The following is a 25665-nucleotide window of genomic DNA, read 5'->3' on the forward strand; positions in this document are numbered from 1 at the left end:
AGCGCTGCCTGCAGAACCCTTTCTGTGCTAGGGGGGACAGAGTCAGCTCAGCCCATTAGAGAGTGCTGCCTACTTCACCATCCACCAGTACAGTGGTCACCAGGTGTGCCGAAGGACTGGCACCAAAATGTGGCCATTGCAAGAGGAACAGAACTCTGACTTGTTTACATTTAAATAGCTAGTGGCCACCGTACAGGAGAGAGGCAAGGCCTGGGGGGCCTCGTCACCTGCTGCCCCTCCAAGTGCCTTGTGGAATGGACAGCATGCAATAGGGGCTCGGGTGTTTGTGGAGCAAATGAGGACCCTGTGAGGATTCCTAAGTGAGTTTTGGATCAATGGAAACACTTTTTAGGTCTTCCCACTCAATAGCATCCTTACTTTCTTGGTATAGTTAGTCTTGGAAGTTACTACATACCTTCCCTGAAGAAGGAGCAGCACCTCACCTGGTCTGCATCCTGGAGCTTGAGCTGGGAGTGGGAGGCGAGCTGGCTTGGCAAGCCACGGCACTGTCCTTCACACATGGGGCGGTGCCCTCCAGGCAGTGTTTCTCAAGGTGTTGGTCCCCACTCAGCAGGAGCAACGATGGGAGACTCAGGTATGGATCTTCAGCAACAATGTGAAGGGAACAATGTTGTCAAGAATAAAAGAAAATATCCATCAACAGATGCATAAAGAAGTTGTGGTACATATATACAATGGAATATTACTCTGCCATAAAAAGGAACAATATTGGGGTCATTTGTAGTTAGTTATGTGGATGAACCTAGAGTTTATCATACAGAGTGAAGTAAGTCAGAAAAAGAAATATTGTATATTCACACATATATATGGAATCTAGAAAAATGGTACTCATGGGCAAATGTGCAAGTCTGACACAGAGCAGAGCTGTGGACACAGCAGGGAGAGCAGAGGGTGGGGCAACTTGAGAGAGCAGCACTGGTATGTGTACACTGCCTTGTGTTTAGCAGATAGCTCGTGGGAAGCAACTGTGTAGCACAGGGAGAGAGCTCAGTGCTCTGCGGTGATCTAGAGGGCTGGCGTGGGGGTGGGCAGGAGGGAGGCTAACGGACGAGGGGACACATGTATACATATAGCCGATTCATTTTGTTGTACAGCAAAAACAATGACACAACGTTATAAAGCAATTATCCAATTAGGGCTTCCCTGGTGACTCAGTGGTAAAGAATCTACCTGCCAATGCAGGAGATGCAAGTTCAATCCCTGGTCTAGGAAAAACCCCTGGAGAAGGAATTGACAATCCACTCCAGTATCCTTGCCTAGGAAATCCCATGGACAGAGAAGCTTGCTTCCAAAAGTCACAAAGAGTCAGACATGACTTAGCAACTGACAACAACAAATCCTCCATTTAAAAAATGGGAGAAAAAAGAATATGAGTTAAGCACCTGCCCTTTTCTGACAGCATGAAAGACTTAAATGCTTCAGTTCAGTTCAGTCGCTCAGTTCTATTTGACTCTACAACCACATAGACCGCAGCACACCAGGCCTGCTTGTCTATCACCAACTCCCAGAGTTTACTCAAACTCACGTTCATTGAGTTGGTGATGCCATCCAACCATCTCATCCTCCATCGTCCCCTTCTCGTCCAACCTTCAATTTTTCTGAGCATTAGGGTCTTTTCAAATGAGTTGGTTCTTCGCATCAGGTGGACAAAGTATTGGGAGTTTCAGCTTAGCTTCAGTCATTCCAGTGAATATTCAGGACTGACTTCCTTTAGAATGGACTGGTTGGATCTCCTGGCTGTCCAAGGGACTCTCAAGAGTCTTCTCCAACACCACAGTTCAAAAGCATCAATTCTTCTGTGCTTAGCTTTCTTTATAGTCTAACTCTCACATCCATACATGACTACTAGAAAAACCATAGCTTTGACTAGACAGACTTTTGTTGGCAAAGTAATGTATCTCTGCTGTTTAATATGATTTCTAGGTTGGTCATAACTTTTCTTCCAAGGAGCAAGCGTCTTTTAATTTCATGGCTGTAGTTACCATCTGCAGTGATCTTGGAGTCCAAGAAAAAAAAATGTGTCACTGTTTCCACTGTTTCCCCATCTATTTGCCATGAAGTGATGGGATCGGATGCCATGATCTTCGTTTTCTGAATGTTGAGTTTTAAGCCAGCTTTTTCACTCTCCTCTTACACCCTCCTCAAGAGGCTCTTTAGTTCTTCGCTTTCTACTATAAAGGGTGGGATCATCTGCATATCTGAGGTTATTGATATTTCTCCCTGCAATCCTGATTCCAGCTTGTGCTCTATCCAGCCCAGCATTTGTCATGATGTACTCTGCATATACGTTAAAGAAGCAGGGTGAAAATATACAGCCTTGATGTGCTCCTTTCCCGATCTGGAACCAGTCTGTTGTTCCATGTCCAGTTCTAACTGTTGCTTCTTGACCTGCATACAGATTTCTCAGGAGGCAGGTTAGGTGGTCTGGTATTCCCATCTCTTTCAGAATTTTCCACAGTTTGTTGTGATCCACACAGTCAAAGGCTTTGGCATAGTCAATTAAGCAGAAGTAGATGTTTTTCTGGAACTCTCTTGCTTTTTCGATGATGTTAACAATTTGATCTCTCGTTTCTCTGCCTTTTCTAACTCCAGCTTGAACATCTAGAGATTCATGATTCACATACTGTTGAAGCCTGGCTTGGAGAATTTTGAGCTTTAAGAATTTTTTCATTTCTAGCATGTGAGATGAGTGCTTAAATGCTCACCTACTGAAATTGACTGATAAACCTATGCAAAACTTTAACATCCAAGTAAAGGCAGAAAGTCATAGCTTTAATTTTCAGTCCACAAGGGTGTCAGAGAACAAAGTCCAGAGCTTGCTCAAGAAGGGTCAATAAGAGATCTTAGCCCATAAAGCTGACATATCAAAGAGCCACCCCTCAGCATAACAGTGAACTTGAAATAAAACACTCCTATTCCAATCCCACCAAGATGTTAAGGAAGACTGCCTGTTTTGAACCTCAGCACTCCATGGGAATGGGGAGAATTTACCCCTGATAACTGACAACCACAAATCAGTGAGTTTCAAAGTTTTAGAGCACAAATCACACACTGGTCAAAAAAACTTCAAGTTCAGAATTTAGTTTAACATGGCCCTGAGCTGGTATTATCCCTAAGTTACCCAGTGGAAGCAAAAGTTCTGATCTATATTCTAGCTGGAAAAGTCTCTCTTTAGCTGTGTCTAATATACCATTAAATCCACCTAGTAGATTAAAAATTTTTCATTTCTAGATGCTCTATTTGGATAAATTCTGTATAAATTACCTACTTATACAGATGCTCTATTTTTGTCCAAATCTACTTGGACAAAATCCTGGATAAATAAGTGGAATGTAACACAGAAAGGCAAAGGTTGTAAAATATGAAACAGACTTAACATATGTTATTAGAGTTACAGAAGGAAAAAGAATGAGGCAGAGACAATGAAAATGTAATAGCTAAGAATCTTTTAGAACTGACAAAAGACAATCCAATTAGCCCAAAGATTCTCAAGCAGGATCAGAAAGAAAAAAAAAAAAAAATCTGCATACAGACAATATCATAGTGATTCAGAATGGAGATAAAGAAGAGATTTTAAAGACAGCCAGAGGGAAAAAAGGTTGATTACCTTTAATGGCATATCAACTGTTAAGTTGATAGCTTATTTCACAACAGAAATAACTGAAGGCAGAAGACAGTGGAATCATAACATCAGTGTGCTGTGGAATTAAAGAAACCTCAGCTAGACCTGTAACAGGCCAGGAGGGGGAGTTCTCATACCCAGCTCTGCATCATCAATTACTTCAAACAGCAAGAAAGGCAGCAAACATCTCCAACACAGGAAGGTGCTGCCTGCTCTATCACCAACTAGGAAGAGAGAAAACTTCTCTTTTTCTTCAGAGTACAGAAGCCCACCAACTAGAATGAATTTCCAGCTTCCTCCAATGAACGTTTCGGTTAATACAGTTCCTCCCAATTCCCCATTTTACCATATAGAAGCAAGTTTCCTTTTCTTGTTCTCTGATTTGCCTATGGCCCACTTGGCCCACTGTAGTTCACTTATTCTGAACTGCAATGCCTCTGGCTATTCCTGAGTAAACTCACTTTTCCTGGTCAAATCCCTGAATATATTATTAGAGTTGACAGTGCTAAAAAATTTCTCAACCTAGAATTCTAAACCTTTCAAAAATATTTCTTAAATGAGATAAAGATATTTATAAACTAAAATAGAGTTTGGCATAATGCCTTCGCCAAAAGAAATTCTAAAGGATGAATGAATCTTGACTCTACTACATGAAAATTATTTCCATATGAATCACAGATCTAAATATGAAACGCAATCAATAAAGCACTTAAAAGAAAACATGAACATTTAATCTTTACTTTGGAGTAGACAAAGGTTTTTAAAATTGGACACTAGCCATAAAAGAAAGCAGATAAACTGGACTTTATTACTAACAACTTCTGCTTATTAACAGGTAATGTCAAGAGAATGAAGACCAGTCCCCTGCCTGGCAGAAGGTATTTGCAATATATAAATCTGACAAAAGACTCATATTCACAGTACAGAAGTAACTCCTATACATCAATTAAAAAAAAAAAAGCCCATGAAAGAAAAAAGGGCAGAAAAATGGAATAGGCAATTTCATAAATAAGATATTCAAATGGCTAATATGCATCTGAAAAGATACTCAACATCATTTTCCTAATGATAAGCTAAAATCAAAATTAAATAACTACACATTCAACAGAAATTAAAGAGTCTGAATTTAAAATGTTGAAAATATTTGTGGGGACGATATGAAGCAACGAGATCTCTCATATGTGACTGGTTAGGGGTTCAGTTATTTGGAAGGACTGAGAAAATTTTGACAACATCTGGTAAGACTATTTAAGAAAAAAGAAAAGCACAAATAAACAATATCAAGAATAAAAAGATTATCATGATTGATCCCAGACATATTACACAGATAACAAGAGGAAATGGCAAACAGCTTTGTATGTTTCATCTAAAATTTCAAGTTTATATGTATAAATTCCTAACAAATAGCACCTTACCTAAAATAACTCAATCAAAACTGACTCTAGAAGAAACAGAAAATCTGAACAGTTCTACAGTCATTAAATAAATTGAGCTTGTGATCAGAGATTTTCCTGTGTAGAAAGGTTCAGGCCCAGGTAGCTTTCAGGAAGTTTTGTCAAATATTCTAAAGAAGAAGTAATTACAGTCATGCAAAACTTTTCTAGAAACAAGAGTACAAACGAACACCTGTAACTTAAGTTTATAAGCGAGCAAAACCTTTATAGAAAAGCCCAAGAATGAGAAAGGATGTACAATATATAGGCAATCTTATTCATGAACACAGATGAAAAACACCAGAAAAAAGTACTTATATATGCAACACCCATACACAAATATATACAGATATGCAAATAAATGTTTGTATATGCATGCAAACCAAATCCAGCAATGTGTAAGGATCATATATCAGGACAGACTGGTGTTTACCCCAGGAATGCAAGGGTACTTCAGAAAATTAATTCATCAATTTAACATATTTAAGATGGGAAAAAATCATATAATCATCTCAAAAGATATAGTAAAAATATTTAACAAATGCTTTCAAGCATGATAAAAACTTGCCAAGTGGTAACAGAAGGTAACTTTATTAACTTTTTTTAAAGGGTATTTATTAAAAAAAAAAACCATACTTACTGATGAAACGGCAAATGTCTCCCTTGAAATCAGAAATATGGGCAGAAGTCCACTATTACCACTTCCAATCAACACTGCAAAACAAATCCTAACAAGCAGTTTAAAACAAGAAAAATATATACAAATTGAAAAGAAACAAAACTTCTCTATTACTCATAGATATATAATTGTGTAAAAAATGCCAACTAGAAATACAATATTAGAGTTGTTTGGGACTTCACTGGTAGTTTAGTGGTTATGACTGCACTCTTTCATTGCAGGAGGCATGGGTTTGAGCCCTGGTCAGAAAACTAAGATCCCATGTGCTGGTGTAAAAAAAAAAATTGTGTTTGGCAAGGTTATTGAACACAAAAATTAACACAAATCAGTTTGATTTCTAAACATCATCAAAAAATGAAAATAAAAAAGAAAAATAAAAGATATTTACAGTGGCATCAAAAATGCAAACTATCTAGGAAAAAAAGCTTTAAAAAAATCCACTATGTGAAAAAGTACAAAACTTAACTGAAGATAATAAAGACCAAAATAGATAATATCATGTTCAAGGACTGGAGGACTCTGTATGATAAAATGTACTTTTTCCCCAAAGTGATCTTATACATTCAATGAGATTCTAATAAAAATTCACAAGTTTTCATGAAACTTAACAAGCTTATTCTAAAATTTTTATGAAAGTACAAAGGTTACAAATAACCATGACAATCCTTAAGAACAAAGCTATGTATGAGATATTTAGAAGATAATAGAGAACAACAGCTTTAAGATATTTTTCTCCATTCTCAAAAATTAATAATAAGACTACATAAAGGAAAAAAGATTAACTGAACACATTAAGGTTAATTTTTATTCATCAAAAAGTACCATCAAGAATGGGAAAGGACAAGCCACATCCCAGAGAAGATATTTGCAAACATTTAACCAGTAAGAATTGGTACTCAGAATATATGAAGAATTCCTATGAATTTAAAATAATGAACAAAAAGACTGGAAATGAAAATTATAACTACGACTCACGCCGAAAGCCCACTAGATTAGCCAGAATTAAGAAGTCTGACATAATTAAGTATTGCTAGGGATGCAGAGTGAAATCTCTCACAGTGCTGGAAGTGGTCCACTTTGGGAAGTAAGTTGAATACACACACACTGGTGACTTAGCATCATTACTCTTAGAGAAGTTCTCAAATGCTCGTAAGAGACACGCACAGCAGTGTTCATGGCAACATTGCTTGTGAAAGCAAAAGCAAATAAGGAAACAAACAACAAAAAAACTGAGAGATCCAAATATCTGTAAAGAGTAGAAAGAATACTGCAGTATATTCATTTAGTGGAATACTAATCAGTAATTAAAATGAATTAATTTTGAGATTAACATGAGTGAACCAAAAAAAAAAAAAAAAACACGGTTAGAGAATATATGATGAAATAATACACATATTAATTCAACACAGGCAAAACAGTCTATTGTGTAGATATACATACATAGTTGGGAAAACAGTGAAGAAAAATAAGTGAAAAATTATCACAAAAATCATCAGGATAGTGACTAATATGGACAGAGTGAGGGTATGTGATTAAGAAAGTGCACACAGAGACCTTTCACCAACAAAGTTCGAGATTCTAATCTGAATAGCTGCTACACTGGTGTTGGCGTCACTGTTCTTTAAAGTACACAATTACATGTCATGCAGTTTTCTGTATTTGATACTTTTCAACAGAAAGAAATTAGCTTATCACATTTTCATTTAACTTTTGGTAATAAAATACTTTATTGGTACATCTTACTATCAAAAACATAGTAATGTTTCCATTGCTTAGCTTCCATCTTTAAATTAAAGCTTGTTTTTTTAAAAAAAGAAAAAATTCATTTGGTTCTGTCAAAAAACAAGCTACAACTCACTTCTGTAAATAATTAGGTTCTCTCACTTTAAATATCTTAATTCACTGGTTTTTACAATAAATAACTGTATATAAAAGGAGACAATGACCTAAACAATTTTGCAGAGAACATTTTACACATCTTAAAAAACCAAGCCTAAATGCTATCCCAACTTAATACTTAAAAGAATATTCAGTAAGAGTTATTGTAAAATTGAATTCATGTAGCACCAAGAAGTTCTGGACTTATAATTTATATTTCAGATGATATGATATATGGAGCAAAAATAATAATGATTTGTCTTCCATGAATTTTCAGGGGTTTATATACAACAGAAAGAATTCCGTATAGGTCCCTTTTAAAAGCCAAAAGTTCAAAAATCTATGCATGCCTTTCACCACATCTCCAACTTGTGGATATAGCGATTGACCCTATGGCAAAAGATCCATGTGTGATAAACAGCACAGTACAGTCCTATTTGAATGTAACTGCTTACTCATCTTGTCTCATTAATATAATTTATACCTCAATTAAAATATCATTCTACTGCAAGTTATATATTTCCCTAAAATACTCTATAATGCAGATTTCTGCCCCCTTCCTTGAATCAGTATGATCTCATGGCATACCTCACTAAATTGTTTGGTTTTTCTCCTCTCAGTGAAACTTCCCCTAAACTCAAAGTATTATAATAATGTAAATACAGATGTAGCATAATTAACATATAAGACAAAAAAGATAATACAAACATATGGATCCATGCTAAATGAGACAACACAAAGCAAAAACCCACAACACTGTGCTATGTTCATCTATTCTGGACCACAAGAAGGCCCTGCTCGAGTCCTGGCTCATGTAAACTGATGTTCCCAGACACCCCTAGTGGCCTGTACTCCAGCATAACTAACTGTTGCATTTAAGGTGTTTCCATATTTGTTTGTTTGTTCAGAACAGCCTATAGCAACTCTGATTCCTAATCCTGAACATGATGATAAATTAGTAACACATTATATTTTTAATCAAGTCATAGATTCTATCCTTAGTATATTCTACTATTACATATTTGTTTAAAGATAGACATTCAGGGGGCTAGGCAACACAAAGCTGAGGAATTTTTATCTCTGCCTGCTCTTCATTAGTTGGGAATTTTAGATACGTCATTTAGTTATCCTCCACTTCAGTGAAAAAGGATTCTTTAAGCAATGGACCAAAGATCTTCATTTAAAACCAAGCAGGTTGACTCAGCGGTCAGCAGGTGAAGAACCCTTGCTGACACACTCCATCTAAAACACTCCATCTTCTCTAAAGGAACAGGATGCTCCAACCTACCTTGAGCACAACACATTCCACCCCTTAGCCCAGATGCAACCAGGATACACATCAGCACATGAAGCCAGGCAGAAATTAACTCAAGACTACTCTTAGAACAAATACCAGATTTTGATTTGTCAATGATCCATAGTGAGGTATGCTCAGAAAAAGAGATGTTGCATTGCAATGCTGCTTTTTCTTCTCACACCAAGTTAAACTGCTGAAGTAATATCAGCAAGAGCACAAAAGCCATGTCTTCCTGAAAGAGGCACTGCATCTGGAATTGGAATTAAGGCTAAGCAAATAGTGCTGGTTTGTGGTTTAGACTAGTGTGTCAACGACTACATTAACCAACAGCTTCGCTGTTTGTCCTGTATGCCTGTTTGTGAAGATGCGTCTCTATCTCCTCCCTGAAGACCAGCATTCCCAGGTGCGAGTGAGAGGCCTCGTTCATGGCTTTGGACTGGATGCACATGCGGTACTGCTCAGGGGTCAACTCGTCAGCACAGCGCTTCTCATGCCAGAGGTGGAAGAGACCAGGAACCGGGGTCCGGATCACAATCAGGTCGCTGTGTAAGTACTTTCGATACAGGTGGACATCTTCTCCACCCCAACCTTTTACTTCCATGTCAAATCCACCTGCAAGATCAAAACTCATACTATTAAATAGCTGCCTGGCAGAGCACAGTCGAACCTGATAAAGATTTAAACATTCTGCTTCAAATGAGATGACATGTACAATCTAAAGACACCTGAAGTAGAGGACTGACATCTTGGCTTAGAGATACAGTTATCAGCTGATAGCTGGAAGGTCAAGGGCCTGTTATCAAAATAAGATTAAATATTTGAGAATACTTTGCCAACTTCAGTTTTATAGAAAACCTCTAGAAAGTCAAATAAAGGAGAAGGAAACCTAAATCACCCATAATATCACCACCATTAATGTTTTATGGTGTTTTTCTTCTATCCTTTGAGATCCAAGTTTTTTCTGGGTCACAGAAAATTTTCCAGAAGGGAAAACAGAAGAAATGGGCCAAATGGGACACATAAAATTGAGAATGGACATACAGATGATTTAAAGCCACATTAGTGGGTGAAATTACAAATAAAGTTTACAAGGAAAACAGGGCCCAGGTCTAACTGCTAAGAAATGCCAAATATCTAGAGGGCAAACAGGCAGAGAAAGTCAGCAAAACAGACTGAGGCAGCCCCAGCAGAAGAGAATTCTGGAGAATGTGTCATCACAGCAGTCAAGTGAGGAAGGCATCCTGAAGAAATGGTCATGTGCTGCTCAACTAAAGAGAATCAAGTAGACTTGGCAACGTTAAATGTCACTTAACAGCCTTACCTAGAGCATAGGAGATCAAGTTCACACTATTTTTAAGTTGGTTTAGGCTGAACTAACTTTAAAGAAGCATGGAGAATACAAACTACTTTGAGTTTTTTGAAGAGCTAGAAAAGATTCTGAAAGATGGAGAAAAAATTAATTCTTTAATTAAAATCTAGGTTTCCCAATTATGTCTTTTTATCAAATAATTCCATGTCACTTAATTTCATACTTACAGGATGACAAGAATCCTGAGATCTCTGAAAAGTATTATTTTAAAATTTCATACTTACAGGATGACAAGAATCCTGAGATCTCTGAAAAGTATTATTTTAAATAATCACAGCTTTAATAAATGCTATGTTTGGTATATCTTGGGTTTTCTTACTTGTAGATATGAATAAGTTCCTCAAATATTAAAGATGGTGTAGACAGTGAAAATAAATAGAGGACTTCCTGTTTCTGTCCAGCATGTACAGACAGACCTTCATTCCATCCTTCCAACAAATAAAAAGTTGAACAAACTGAAAACTCAACTCTTCTCAGATCCCTCAGAGAAATAAAGTCACAGGGCAAACTGCTCTTCCCTAAACTAAAGAGACAGATAGGTGTGTAAGACAGAATCACAACTATTACTGTTAGAGAAGAAACAGACTAGAAGAAATCTCCAGGGGAACCAGTACAGGGGTAGGAAAGTCTGAGTTGATGAACTGCTAGAGGCTCGGTGGAAAAATCTAGGAGTTGAAATCTCCAGAGGGGCCCATACACTTTTGTGAGTTTTATCTCTAGGTTTACCAGGTTCTCACAGTGAAGACTGCAGAAAAATCCCACAGTGCTTTCAGGAGGGGGAAAGCAACCATTCTGAAATATGCCATTTTTTGTTCTTAACAAGGTCTACCCTCAGGAAAGACTATCCTACCAGAGCCTAAGCTATCTGGGGGAAAAGATATAGCCAACTAGTCCACTCTAGCCATCCTGTCCTACCTAAGACTGGGGGCAGGGTCTGAGAAATGACTACAAAATTCTTGGTCCAGACTCACAGGATCGCTAAAGACAGGACTGAGACCTTATCATAGGACTATGGAGCACTTTCTCTTCTCCCACGCCTTACCATCACATCACTGAAGGCCTATTTACCTCAGTCTTCTTTACCAGTACATCATGTTCAGCTATGGGAAAAAAAAATTAGGCCAAAAGGTCAAAAAATATTGAAGAGAAAGAGCATCAGAACCAGACTCAGATATGGCAGGGATGTTGGAACTATAGGACTGTGAATTTAAAACAACTATGATTAATACACTAAGGGCTGCAATGGAAAAAGACAATATCCAAGAACTGATGGGCAATGAAGCAGAGATAGAGTCTAAGAATGAATCAAAAGAAATGTCAAAGATAAAAAGAGGTAACGAAATGAAGAATGCCTCTGCAGGGCTCACTAGGAGACGGGTCTTGGCTGAGGAAAGATGTCTAAACTTGAGGACACGTGAATAGAAACTCCCAAGACTACACATGTCTCTTTCAATTCTGGTTTCCTCAGTGTGTATGCCCAGCAGTGGGATTGCTGGGTCATAAGGCAGTTCTATTTGCAATTTTTTAAGGAATCTCCACACTTTGGAGACATGTGTACCCCAATGTTCATTGCAGCACTGTTTATAATAGCCAGGACATGGAAGCAACCTAGATGTCCATCAGCAGATGAATGGATAAGAAAGCTGTGGTACGTATACACAATGGAGTATTACTCAGCCATTAAAAAGAATACATTTGAATCAGTTCTAATGAGGTGGATGAAACTGGAGCCTATTATACAGAGTGAAGTAAGCCAGAAAGAAAAACACCAATACAGTATATTAACACATATATATGGAATTTAGAAAGACGGTAATGATAACCCTGTATGCGAGACAGCAAAAGAGACATAGATGTTTACAATGGACTTCTGGACTCTGTGGGAGAGGGAGAGGGTGGGATGATTTGGGAGAACGGCATTGAAACATGTATACTATCATGTAAGAAACAAATCGCCAGTCTATGTTCGATACAGGATACAGGGTGCTTGGGGCTGATGCACAGGGATGATCCAGAGAGATGATATGGGGTGGGAGGTGGGAGGGGGGGTTCAGGATTGGGAACTCATGTATACCCATGGCTGATTCATGTCAATGTATGGCAAAACCAATACAGTATTATAAAGTAAAATAAAGTAAAAGTAAAAATTAAAAAGAAACTTCCAAGACTGAAAAGCAAAGAGAAAGAAGACTGGAGGTGGGGGAAAAAAGAAAAAAACAGAACAGAGTATCCAAGAACTATGGGGTAACTACCAAAGGTATAACGCTTGTATAATGGGACAGCCAGAAGGAAAGAGGGAAAGGAATACAAGCTCCAAACGAAGGAGGTGAAATTGCAAACAAGTGCTGCTGGGAGACAGGGGGCTCCCTGTCTCCCCAAGCCCACATTCACAGGATAGAGGCTCTGCATGAGGGAGAGGGAGTTGGTGATGGACAGGGAGGCCTGGCATGCTGCAGTCCATGGGGTCGCAAAGAGTTTGACCTGACAGAGCGACTGAATTGAACTGAAGAGGGAGATGGGCCCTTCAGCTCCCACCTAATATTCTGATCATGAGGCAGGGGTGTTCCTCTGAGAGAACTGTGCCATCATTTCCACCCCCAGGTCTCGAGCAGAGACTCAGACCTTTTTAGGGGAAGAGGCAGTCCATAAGAACAAACACTCCAGAGCTCTTCCCAAAGGAATTGGCTTTATCTGAAAGAAAGTGTACAGAAATTAAGGCCTAAAGGGGCTCCTGTAAATACTGGAGATTTGGTGATGAACAATTAAGAGGTGGCTGGTAGCCCATTAGTTAGTTAGTTAGTTAGTTCAGTCGCTCAGTCATGTCCAACTCTTAGCGACCCCATGAATCGCAGCATGCCAGGCCTCCCTGTCCATCACCAGCTCCCGGAGTTCACTCAGACTCACGTCCATTGAGTCAGTGATGCCATCCAGCCATCTCATCCTCTGTTGTCCCCTTCTCCTCCTGCCCCCAATCCCTCCCAGCATCAGTCTTTGCCAATGAGTCAACTCTTTGCATGAGGTGGCCAAAGTACTGGAGTTTCAGCTTTAGCATCATTCCTTCCAAGGAAATCCCAGGGCTGATCTCCTTCAGAATAGACTGGTTGGATCTCCTTGCAGTCCAAGGGACTCTCAAAGAGTCTTCTCCAACACCACAGTTCAAAAGCATCAATTCTTCGGCGCTCAGCCTTCTTCACAGTCCAACTCTCACATCCATACATGACCACTGGAAAAACCATAGCCTTGACTAGACAGACCTTTGTTGGCAAAGTAATCCATCAGACCAAGCCAAGCTAAAATGTAGGCCACCCAGTTTACCAGAGAGGAAGGAGGAGAAACAGCTAAGAGCCATCCTGGGGTCCAAATAAACCTCAAAAACTTGCCTCCAAAACTACCCTACAAAAGGGTTTAAAAGCTTCTCTGTGGCTCAAATGGTAAAGAACCTGCCTGCAATGAAGAAGACCTGGGTTCAATCCCTGGGTCAGGAAGATCCCCTAGAGGACAGAATGGCAACCCCCTCCAGTATTCTTGCCTGGAGAATTCCATGGACAGAGGAGACTGGTGAGCTACAGTCCCCGTGGGTCACAGAGAGTCAGACACTGAGCTGAGTGACTAAGACTTTCAAAAGGGTTTAATCTGTTCAGACTGGAGCAATCTATGTCCCAGAGCACTGTCCTATGAGCAAATTAATGCAGCCTAATAGCTGGGTGTGACACCAACAGAGGCATGGGAGGAGACAGTGAAAAAGATATTCACTCAATCCAAGGTGACCCCAGGATGACTGTACACACGCCCTGACGAGTGACATGAGATGGAGGATGGGGAGCCACGATTCACTAAAACAGTAGAGCAGAGTCAACTAATAAACAAGTAAAGGTAAAACAAAACGTAGGCCCTGGAGGCAGGGGAAATTAATATCTAGAATCAACACAATATATAACTTAGAATGTCTCATTTTCAGAAAAGAAAGGTATTGAAAGAAACAAAACTGTGACCTATATATCAAAAGAGAAGCAGACAACAGAAACTGCCTATGAGAGGGACCGGATGTCAGTTTTAGCAAAGGTTTCCTAACAACCATTATAAATATGTTCAGAGAATTAAGAGAAATCATGCTTAAAGAACTAACAGAAAGATGTCTCATCAAGTAGAGAACATTATAAAGAGATAGAAATTATATATTTTTAATAAGAGAAATTCTGGAGTTAAAAAGCACCATAACTCAAATGAAAAAATTCACTAGAGTAGCTCAACAAGTAGATCTGAACTAATAAAAGAATCAGAGAATCTGAAGACAGATCAACTGAGATTATGTTACACGAAGACAAGAGGAAATGGATGAAGAAAAATGAACATGTCTCAGAGAAATGTGGAACACCATTAACTGCACCAATATACATCCGATAGGAATATGAGGGGAAAAAGAGAAAGGAGCGGTGAGAAATAACACAGGTCAGAGGTGATGATGGATCCTTACTATTTTATTAAGCAAGAAATCACGGGAAAAATTTATTAGTTTCACTTAATAGTCTTTTTATTACTATTTGCTGATTTTCCATCATTTGTTACAGAGATAAAAAGACAAGCTGGAGGAATTTCCAAAGCAAATGGCTGACTATAAAAATGAAGGTAAAATGGACATATATTTATGTATTCTATTAAAAATATATCAGCTTCTCAGAGCAAAATTCAGGCTTAAACTTAAGAAAGCAGGGAAAACCACCTGGCCAACCAGGTAAAACTTAAATCAAATCCCCTATGCATATACAGTGGAGGTGACGAACAGATTCAAAGGATGAGATCTAGTAAACAGAGTGCCTGAAGAACTACGGATACTGCACACTGCCTCCATAATATTGCATAGGAGGCAGTGAACAAAACCATACCAAAGAAAAAAAAGCAAGAAGGCAAAGTGGTTGTCTGAGGAGGCTTTACAAATAGCTGAAGAAAGGAGAGAAGTGAAAGGCAAGGAAGAAAGGGAAAAGTACACCCAACTAAACGTAGAATTCCAGAGAAAAGCAAGGAGACAAGAAGGCTTTCTTCAATGAACAATGCAAAGAAACAGAGGAAAACAACAGAAGGGGAAAGACTAGAGATCTTGTCAAGAAAACTGAAAATATCAAAGGAACATTCATCCAAAGATGGGTACAATGAAGGACAGAAACCGTAAAGACGTAACAGAAGTGGAAGAGATCAAGAGACAGAAAGAATACACAGAATAATTGTATAAAAAAGATCTTAATGACAACAATAACCATGATGTGTGGCCACACACCCAGAGCCAGACATTCTGGAATGTGAAGTCAAGTGGGCCTTAGGAAGCACTGGTGTCAATAAAGCTAGTGGAGGTGATGGAATTCCAGCAGAGCTATTTAAAATCCTAAATGATGCCATCAAAGTGCTGCACTCAACATGTCAGCAAATTTGGAAAACCCAGCAGTGGCCACAGGACTAGAAAAGGTCAATCCTCATCCCAATTCCCAAGAAAGGCAGTACTAAAGACTGTTCAGACCACTGGACGATTGCACTCATCTCCTATGCTAGTAAGGTCATGCTCAAAATCCTTCAGGCTAGGCTTCAGTATTATGTGAAAGAGAACTTTCAGACATCCAAGCTGGGTTTAGAAAAGGCAGAGGAACCAGAGATCAAATTGCCAACATTTGCTGGATCATAGAGAAAGCAAGGGAATTCCAGAAAAACATATACCTCTGTCTCATTGGCTATGCTAAAGCCTTTGACTGTGTGGATTATAATGAACTGTGGAAAACTTTTTAAAGAGATAGGAATACCAGATCATCTTACCTGTCTCCTGAGAAACCTGTATGCCAGTCAAGAAGCAACAATTAGAATTCTGTATGGAACAACTGATTGGTGCAGGACTGCAAAAGGAGTATGACAAGGCTGTTTATTGTCACCTTGTTTACTTAACTTATACACAGAACACATCATGAGAAATGCTGGGCTGGATGAGTTACAAGCTGGAACCAAGACTGCCGGAAGAAATATCAACAACTTCAGATATACAGATGATACCACTCTAATGGCAGAAACCGAAGTAGAACTAAAGTACCTCTTGATGAGGGTTAAGGAGGACAGTGAAAAAGCCAGTTTAAAACTAAATATTAAAAAAAACTAAGATCACAGCATCCAGTCCCACCACTTCGTGGCAAATAGAAGGGGAAAACGTGGAAGCAGTGACAGATTTCTTCTTCTTGGGCTCTAAAATCAATGTGGATGGTTACTGCAGCCATGAAATTAGAAGACAATCATTGCTTCTTGGCAGGAAAGCTATGACAAACCTAGACATATGTTAAAAAGAAAAGACATCATTTTGCCGACAAAGGTCCATATAGTCTTTCCAGGAGTCACATATGGTTGTGAGAGCTGAACCATAAAGAAGGCAGAGCACCAAAGAATTGATGCTCTCGAACTGTGGTGCTGGAAAAGACTCAAGAGTTCCTTGGATAGCAACATCAAACTAGTTAATCTTAAAGGAAATCAACCCTGAATACTCACTCACTGCAAGTACTGATGCTGAAGCTGAAGCTCCAATACTTTGGCCACCTGATGCGAACAGCCAACTCACTGGAAAAGACTCTGATGCTGGGAAAGATTGAAGGCAGGAGAAGAGGGTACCAGAGGATGAGCTGGCTGGATGGCATCACCAATGCAATCGACATGAACTTGGGCAAAGCTGGCCATGAACTCGGGAGATGGTGAGGGAGAGGGAAGCCTGGCATGCTGTAGTCCACAGGGATGGAGTTGGACATGACTTGGCAACTGAACAACAATATGCAGTGGAAAGGGAGCCCTTGAGTGAATCAGGAAACATGGAATGAATAAATCAGGTTTCAGCTTGCTTCCTTAAACTACGCTCTGATGCTTTACTTTTGCTGGGTAAGACTGATGGTAGGGGCGGGAGGCAGGTAGTTAAGATCAGATTCTTCACGGTCAACTTGGTTTAGGGAGGGGATGACTAAGCCAGTGATTCTAAGTCCCTTACTCCAACTACAACCACAGCTAGAGACAGGAGATTTCCGCCCCCCCCGAATTTGTTTTAGATACTGAAATTCTGCATTATGTTCAAAACACAAATAAAGGTGGTTTCCTCTCTAAATAAAAAAATATGAAAGCCCCTGAGCTAGATAATCCGACATTACTTCTAGCTGTAACAATCTGTGATTACAACACCAAAGTTAGGTACAGATCGTTTGTTACAGTACTAGAAACAACCGCAAACATGGGTATTTTATCTTTATGACCTCATTTTTCTAGTCAAAGACTCTAATAATAAAGTTATTTTGTCTTTTGTATTTCCAGATTCTTCAGCTAATCTCAGATATTCAAAATTTATTAGGAAAACATTCAAATCTGAGACCTTTTAGAAAAACGTCTTAAGATACAGTAAACACATAAAGTCCTATTCTTAAATGTAAGGTATACTTACCAATGGTCAGAAAATCTGATTGGTACTGACAAGTCATTCCAAATCCAAAATCTCGCCAAAAGCCAGAATCCTTTTTGTGAACCTTAAGTTTAAAAAACAAAACTCAATTTAATCCCTCAAAAACAAGAAGTAGTTTCAATCAACAATGAAACAAATTAACATATTTTCCAAATAATTTTTTCTGTAAAAAGGAATCATTTATGTAATTGATAATGGGATCACATGGCTTTATATTATTAAATCCTTATAAAAACCAACAAAAATATAGTAATCCCCATGAGCACAGGATTCTTAACCGCCTTCAACTTAATCTGATTCAAGTCTTGTACGAGGTTTGAGCTGAGGTTACTTATAATCAAAGAGTGTGATGCTTGATCTCAGGGGGCTTACATTCTATTTTAGGAGGACACCAGTGGCGTAAGCAGATACTGTAATACACCAATCTCTTCTACACAGCAGACCTTATTTGATGCATGGCCAGCATCCATTCCCCTACCGCATTCCTAACTGTGTAAAGTTTTGCTCAGGCAATTACCTGGCCCCATGCAGCCCATGAGCTTCAGGGACGCTCCTTCCACTAGCAGCATCAGACTGGACTGCGAGCACTCTCCACCAATGAGGCAGTCTCATCCTACTCACTCACGAACTACTTCACTAACAGGCATTAGATAATCAACCCCACGCTGTCCATGGAATTCTCCAGGCAAGAATACTGGAGTGGATTGCCATTCCCTTCTCCAGAGGATCTTCCCAACCCAGGGATCGAACCCTGGTCTCTTGCATCACAGGCAGATTCTTTACCGTTTGAGCTACAGGGAATTCCGAGATAATGTTCAGGCCAACATGCTAAAACAGGACGCTTGTTAGGAACTTTGGAAAACAGAGAGCCCCCTCATTCTTCTGAGAGAGATACTAGAAAAGATGCTTGCTCCCCTTGGACAGTGCAGGGCAGGAGTAAGCAAACTACAGCTTCCAGGCTACATCTGGCCAGCTACTGGCTTTGTAGATCATTTTACTGTAACACAGGCACACTCATTTGTTTATGAATTGTCTGTGGGTGTTTTCATGGTACAATGACAGAGCTGAATAGTTGCAACAGGGATTTATGGCCTGCAAAACCTAAAATATTTCCTATGTGGCTCTTTACAGAGTAAGTTTGTCAGCCTCTGGCATAGGGTGTAAATATGAAGTCTGGAACTGCTGCAGTTTTTTCCCACCATGAGGGAAACCAGCTTTAAAATGGAATAGTCACCACTGAAGTCCAAGCAGAGAGAGAAAAAAATCAGGGCTTTGATGATATTGGGCATGTAGAATCAAGTAAAAGTTGAAGCTTGATAGATTGCCTTTTAAAATTCACAATTCAGTGGGGACCCAGCCATGAACAGAGGTGACAGAGTCTCTGCTACCACAGAGCCTCCGTTTTGATGGGAAAATAGCAAATAAATAAATATAGGTCTCAGGTGGTGACACGTTAGGAAGAAAGATGCCGTACGCCAAAGAGAGAGCAAAACAGAAAGCCTATTTTAAATATAACAGCCACAAAAGGCCTGAGGAGGTAAGTTTGGGCAGAGACCCTAGTGAAATCAGGGAGTGAACTACGCAAATATCTGGAGATCATTCCAGGAGCACGTAACACGGCTCTGAGGTAGGAGCACATCTGGAGTGGTCAATAGTAAAGAAACAACTGTGGCAAGAGCTCAGAAAACAAGGGCAAGAAGAACGTGGCCCCAGGTCAAGAAAGAGCTATTACATTTTTCAGACCTAAGTGGTATTACAGTATTTTTGTAGGCAAATGGTGATGATCCAGAAGAGGCAAAATGTGAGGACATGAGAGAGTGAAGAAAGCTGGAGGGATATCCTTCTTTAGACATCACAAATGAGCTCTATCTAGTTCACTACAGAAGGATGAGCTGGCCTTAGGAAGGGATGTGGGTAGTTCCTCTACTGGGACTGGAGAGAGAGAGGCTAAGGATGTGACAGGGCCAGTGAGGCCCATGGGTCTCATGACAGGAAAATAAGGAAGTGAATGCTTGACTGCTTCTCCTTCGTAAGTGAAACAGGAAGCAGGATACGTGGAGTGAGAAGTGGTGAGGGTTGCTGGGAGGCGTAAGGACAGTGCGGCTGGAGTGGAAGACAAAGAGTACAGGACTACAGGCAGCCTGAGACCCAGAAGCCTGTGGTCAAATATTTAAAGTTGTGCTGTGCAGTAGGAGTGTGTTTCTCACTCTCTACCTTCTGCTGCTTGGTGGCCTGGTTGACAGCAGTGCCCTTAACTACTAGGCTGGGGTTCTAAGAGAAAACACTGGAAGGAGTGAGGGATGAAGGAGGTGAGTGTATAGCAGAGAAGAGGCTGTAGCTCATAACTGACCATGAAGTCTAGTCAGATATGGAGGGAAGTGAGGATATGGCTGTGAGGAGGGTGACAGAAAGCAGAGAGACTGATCCCTCACCCAAATTGCAGCATTCTGAGACAGTTTCCTCCAAGAAATGAAGGGAGAGCTAGGATCTGAGAGAGAAGCAAGAGTTAATCAAGTAAAAGAAGATATGCTGGGACAGAGTTTCAGGCAAGACAACAGTTTGTGCAAAGGCCTGAGTTGGGAGAGACCACTGTGGGTGAAAAATGATGTGTCTAAATACTGGAGTCAGATGTATCGGTGCCCACGAATGTAGAGCAGGTCTCAGGAAACTTTGATAAAAACTAGATAGTATATATTTTAGGCTCTGAAGAACAGAGAATCTGTCTCAACTTTGCCAGTATAGAGTGAAAGCAGTCATTAACAATAAAGAAACATGCTGTATTCCAAAACACTTTGTTTAAGGCCACTGAAATTTGAACTTCATGAAATTTTCATGTGTCACGAAATATTATCCTTTTGAAAATATTTTTCAACCATTCTTAACTCCTGGGCCCTACAAAACCAGGTAGGAGGTTGGACCACAGACTGCTGTGCTGACAAAGGGTACATGATGGTTATCTCCCCAAGAGTGGGAGCACCATTAAGGGTCAGCCCAGGAGGAATGATGTGGAGCAACATTCTGGACATAATGAATTTGAGTCATCTATAGGGCAACCACGTGGAAATCCTTACAGATAGCAGGAATATAAGAATATACAGGTCTGTAGAGGCAGTAACTTCTGAGAAGAGTTAGGGGAGTTGAGAGTTTCAGGGGACAGTCTGAAAAAGCTGCTGCGCAGAATGAGAGAACCAACTAGAAAACAGAATGACCCAGGCAGTACTGAGGATCTGGCTCAAGTAGAAGCTAACAAGTGAAACACAAACTTTCCTATTCCATTTGGGAGGTTTGGGGAGGGGAAGGCTTCTCTCCTGCTTCTGCTGCTAAGTTGCTTCAGTCGTGTCCAACTCTGTGTGACCCCATAGACAGCAGCCTACCAGGCTCCCCCATCCCTGGGATTCTCCAGGCAAGAACACCGGAGTGGGTTGCCATTTCCTTCTCCAATACATGAAAGTGAAGTTGCTCAGTCGTGTCCGACTCTTAGCGACCCCATGGACTGCAGCCTACCAGGCTCCTCCGCCTATGGGATTTTCCAGGCAAGAGCACTGGAGTGGGTTGCCATTGCTTTCTCCGCTCCTGCTTCTAGTAGAATGTAAAACTTTCTTGAGGGCAGGACCTTTTGCTAATGTTAATCACTTCTATATCTCTAGCACCTGGAACAATGCAAGGCACAGCACAGGCTTTCAATAAATATTTAAACAAATAAACAAACTTATAGAGGTATAACTTCTGTGGCAAAACCAAGATTAGGCTCTAATATACTTATCTCTTCAGTCAAAAAATATACATGTAATCCTGGTGCAAAGTATTAAGACATCTACTCTGACATTTATACCCTATGCCAATTCTGATTTAATAAATATTATGAAAATTCTTCAAATATCAGACTTGGGGGAAAGAGTCATTGGCTTTGATTTTTAAATCAGCACATTTTCATGGAGGAAAGTAGAAGGAAACTCATATTATCCATAATCCCTGATTGTTTGTTTTTACTCTTATTTTTCTCCTAAGCAAGTGGGGGATGCAGCTATCCACACATAAGCTACATCTCCAGCTCTCAGCCCCTCACAAACAACAGGTTCATGAATCCCTGACACATCCCCTCAGGCCACTAATAAGCAACACGCACCTACCAAGCTCAAACCAAAGTCCTGTTCTCTCCTCTTTCCACTCCTGTCTCTCCCTCACTCCCCACATTCTAATCCAACAGCAAGTGCTGTTTCTAAATCATACCTAAACCTCTCTACACAATTACCACCCTTGCCCAAGCCACAGCACCTCCTTGATCTACTGCAAAAGCCTAACTGGCTACTTGCAGCTGGAGCCAAGCACAATTCATTCTCCACAGAATCAAAGCTCCCAAGGCTGTCTATCACCCTTAGCATAAATTCAAACCTCTCACGGGGTATAAACAGGCTCTCCATGACCTGGCCTTTGTGCTCCCTCACCCACTGTGCTCCAGTCACCTTAGGAAATCTACTAGCTATCTTTCTGTCTGGAACTGCCTTCCCCAGTCACTGTGGGGCAGGTTCCTTCCTGTCATTCAGATGGCCCTCCAACAGCCTCATCTCGGAGAGACCTTTCTGACCAAACAGCACAGAAATGACCTCATCATTCTTCACAACTCAGCCTCTTTTAATTATCTGCTGGTTATTTGCTAACTGATTTTATTTTCTGTCTCTTCCTGTAAGACTAAAGAGTCTTATGAATAATAACCACATTTGTATGGCTCTCGGGGTTCCAGTGGTGAATAATGGCTGGCACAGAATGGACACTCACTATTTAATGAATTAATATAACAGAGTGGAGACTATGGAGCCCACACTGCCTGGGCTCATGGCTCCACCTTGGTGAGCTGTGCACTGGGGGAGGGGCACCCATTCATGCCTAGTTCTCTCTTCATTTATAAAATACAGGAAATAATAGTGCCTACCTGAGAGGTTGTTACAGGATTAAATGAATTAACATGTATAAAAAACAGAACAGTACCTTGCATGAAGAAAAATGTACATAAAAATACTAGATATCATAGTATTAAAATATCTAACATATATATATATATATATACCATCCTCCATTTTTAACCTTACATTTACTTCTACATTCATGCAGTTGTATTTATTTCCATTTCATGAACAATCTCCTCTTAACACATGACATTCACCACAGTATATTCTATAATTCAACTTATCATTTTATTATTAGAGTTCTACTTGGTTTGAATGTTGTCAATGTTCTGCATACTGCTGCTTTACACACCTCTGATTATTTCCTCAGGAGAGACTCCTGTCATGGAAATTACTGGATCAGAGGGATGAACTTACCTGACAACTCTCAAACCAGAAAGTGTACCTGCATTCCCACACCACTGCAGGGATGGAAGAGACTCTACCCTGCCAGCCTCACTCATATGACTGTTTTTTAAAAAAGCGCTTTAACAGCAGAAAAAATTATCACCTGTTGTTTTAACTTATTCTTGTGAAGAATGACTATTTCAAACTGTTTACTATGAATTATTGTCAGATGTCTTTCACCTATTTTTTTCTGTTTGGTGTATTTCCTTTTTACTTTCTAATGTATCTTTAAACATTATAGAGAGCAAACTTTTGTCTTATGCTTTTTTAAGGAGAATGAAGCTTAAATAGGTTAAATAACTTGCAATGGTTATGAAGTGGTGAAACTAGAATTTGAAGTGGAAGCACTTAAACTTATTTTTCTATATAACATCTAGAATGAATCTACTTCAAAACATTCTTTGTCCACACTCTCTCAAACCAGACAAGAATATTCGCTCTTCATTCTTATAGGTTGAGTCATTTTGCATTTCTTTTGGTTTTTCAAGTAAAATTTTTAGACTTTTAAATTTTGAAACAATTTCAGGTTTACAGAAAAGTTACAACATAATAAAGAGTTCCCATATATTTCTCATGTAGCTTTAGCTTCCTTTAAATGTTATGATCTCACACTGTTGCGGTACATTTGTCAAAACTAAGAAACCAACATTGATACATTACTACTCACTCACTCCAGACTTTATTTGGATGCCATCAGTTTTTTCCTTTATTTGAATTCTACCATTTTTTTCTTCTAATGTTCTTTTTTCTGTTCTAGGATCTGTCCAGGGCACTACAGTACATTTGATGTTGTCTCCTTAGTCTCCTGAGAAACTGTGAGTGCCTCTCAGTCTTCTTTTTGATGATCTTGGCAGTTTTGAGGAGTAATGGTCAGGTATTTAATAGGATGTCCCTCCATTTGGGTTTATCTGAAGTTTTTCTCATGATTAGGCTGGGGTTATAGGTTTTTGGAAGAAGGACCACAGGGGTGACATGCCCTTCTTGGTACATCTTATGTGGGGGGTACAACACTAGTGATGTTAACCTTCATTACTTAGTTTAAGGTGGTGCCTGCCAGGTTTCTCTGTTGAAAAGTTAAGAAAAAGTTTTCTTTTTTCTTACTTGTTTCTTTGGAAGTGAGTCACCTAGCTCCACCTTGTGGAAAAGGGAGTACCTACAAGAGTTCTTTAAAATTCTGTGGGAAGATCTGTCCCTTCCCCCCCAACTAATCTAATCAACCTATCAATCTGTCATTTATTATTATTATTTATCTCCTTATTCACTCACAAAGTTATTCATATCAGTATGGACTCATGATATTTATTTTATGTTGGTGTTATAATCCAGTACTAGTTTGTTGCTCAAATTGTTCCAGCTTTGCCACTGGGAGCTCTTTCAGGGTCTTACATCCCTCTGACATATACCATCATCTTTTTTTTCTAGAGTTACAAGATGTTCTGGGCTCCTCTACTACCCATCTCAGCACTAACATCTGGGAGCTGGGCATGCTTATTACTCTAAGGATGTCACTGCTTCTGGTATCTTGGGACAGTTAGGTAATACACATATTATACCATGTATATACCTTTTGACTTTTTAATCCTAAATTGCTATTTAACTTTATTATATGTTTCATCAACTATTTAAAGAAACTAATTAAAAAAGTTTTACTGAGTTCTTATTGTTGTTGACCACCCTTATTCTTAGGTCTTCCTCTTTCAATATGCTCACTTTTCATTCTGCTGAATTAGAAAAGGCCTCTGAAAAATAGTTAAACTGAGTTCTTCAGTGTTCAAAAATGTCTATTTTGCTTTCAAATAGGTCAAATATGGATTCTGTAATTGAAGTTATTTTTCTTTAGAATGTTCAAGGGACTGATTTAGTATTTTCTAGTATCAATATTATCACAAAGGCTGCAAGTGCCAACCTGATTATTATTCCTTTGTAGATAAGCTAGATTCTGCTCCTTTGAGCATCTCTGGAAACTATTAGGATTGTCTCTTTTGTTCTCAAATGCCAGAAGACTTCTCTTTCCCTGATTCTTTGATGTTTTCTTCTACTTCCTCCTCACTCTGTTCTCTCTTTTCTCTCCCTTTCGGAACTCCAATTATTTAACAGTCTTAGAGCTTCTGAACTGATTTCCCATATCTTGATTTTTCTCTAACATTGCCTCTTGGTCTTTACATGTTCATTTGGCCTGTCTGCTAGTTTACAAATCTACTTCAACTGTGATCATCCTGCTATTCATATTCAGCCCATTTATTGAGTTCTATAGTTTTGCAATTTCCAAGTCTATTTTTAGTAACGAATGCTAATAATTTTATGAAATTAACATTTTCTTTAATTTCCTTAAAGATATATTTAAGTTAAAGTTGTTTTCTGTTTCTATTCATATTCTCATGTGTCAATTTTTCTATTTATTCAAATTTGGTCTTCTTTCACAGTGTTAGTTTCCCTCAACTGTTTGGCTAGTTGTAGTTAGCTGCTTCTCATTTTTGTTTCAAAAATCACTGTTCAAAAACCATGGCTGTTAGCTATGATTACAAAGGTCTATCTCCAATAACAGTGAAGAAG

General features: G+C 39.3%; 1 protein-coding gene across 4 annotated transcripts in view; it reads right to left on the bottom strand.

The window, feature by feature from the left end:
* Positions 1-131: 131 nt before the first annotated feature.
* LOC120865386 (chondroitin sulfate N-acetylgalactosaminyltransferase 2) overlaps positions 132-25665 on the bottom strand; it is a 58654-nt gene continuing 33120 nt past the window's right edge. For 2 of the 4 annotated variants that reach the window (XR_005721384.1, XR_005721382.1), the window contains 5 exons: positions 17744-17825; positions 8922-9542; positions 5717-5804; positions 3629-3719; positions 132-603 (listed from right to left, as the gene is read on the bottom strand). Coding sequence is in view for 1 of the 4 variants with exons in the window: in XM_040242655.1 (XP_040098589.1) it covers positions 9250-9542; positions 17744-17825 (375 nt within the window). In the remaining 3 variants the exon portion in view is untranslated. Of the gene's footprint in view, positions 604-3628; positions 3720-5716; positions 5805-6542; positions 9543-17743; positions 17826-25665 lie in introns of those variants that run through there. The other 2 variants (XR_005721383.1, XM_040242655.1) reach the window with 2 other exon arrangements.

Source organism: Oryx dammah, unplaced genomic scaffold (assembly GCF_014754425.2).
Source record: "Oryx dammah isolate SB20612 unplaced genomic scaffold, SCBI_Odam_1.1 HiC_scaffold_6, whole genome shotgun sequence".
Lineage (NCBI taxonomy): Eukaryota > Metazoa > Chordata > Mammalia > Artiodactyla > Bovidae > Oryx > Oryx dammah.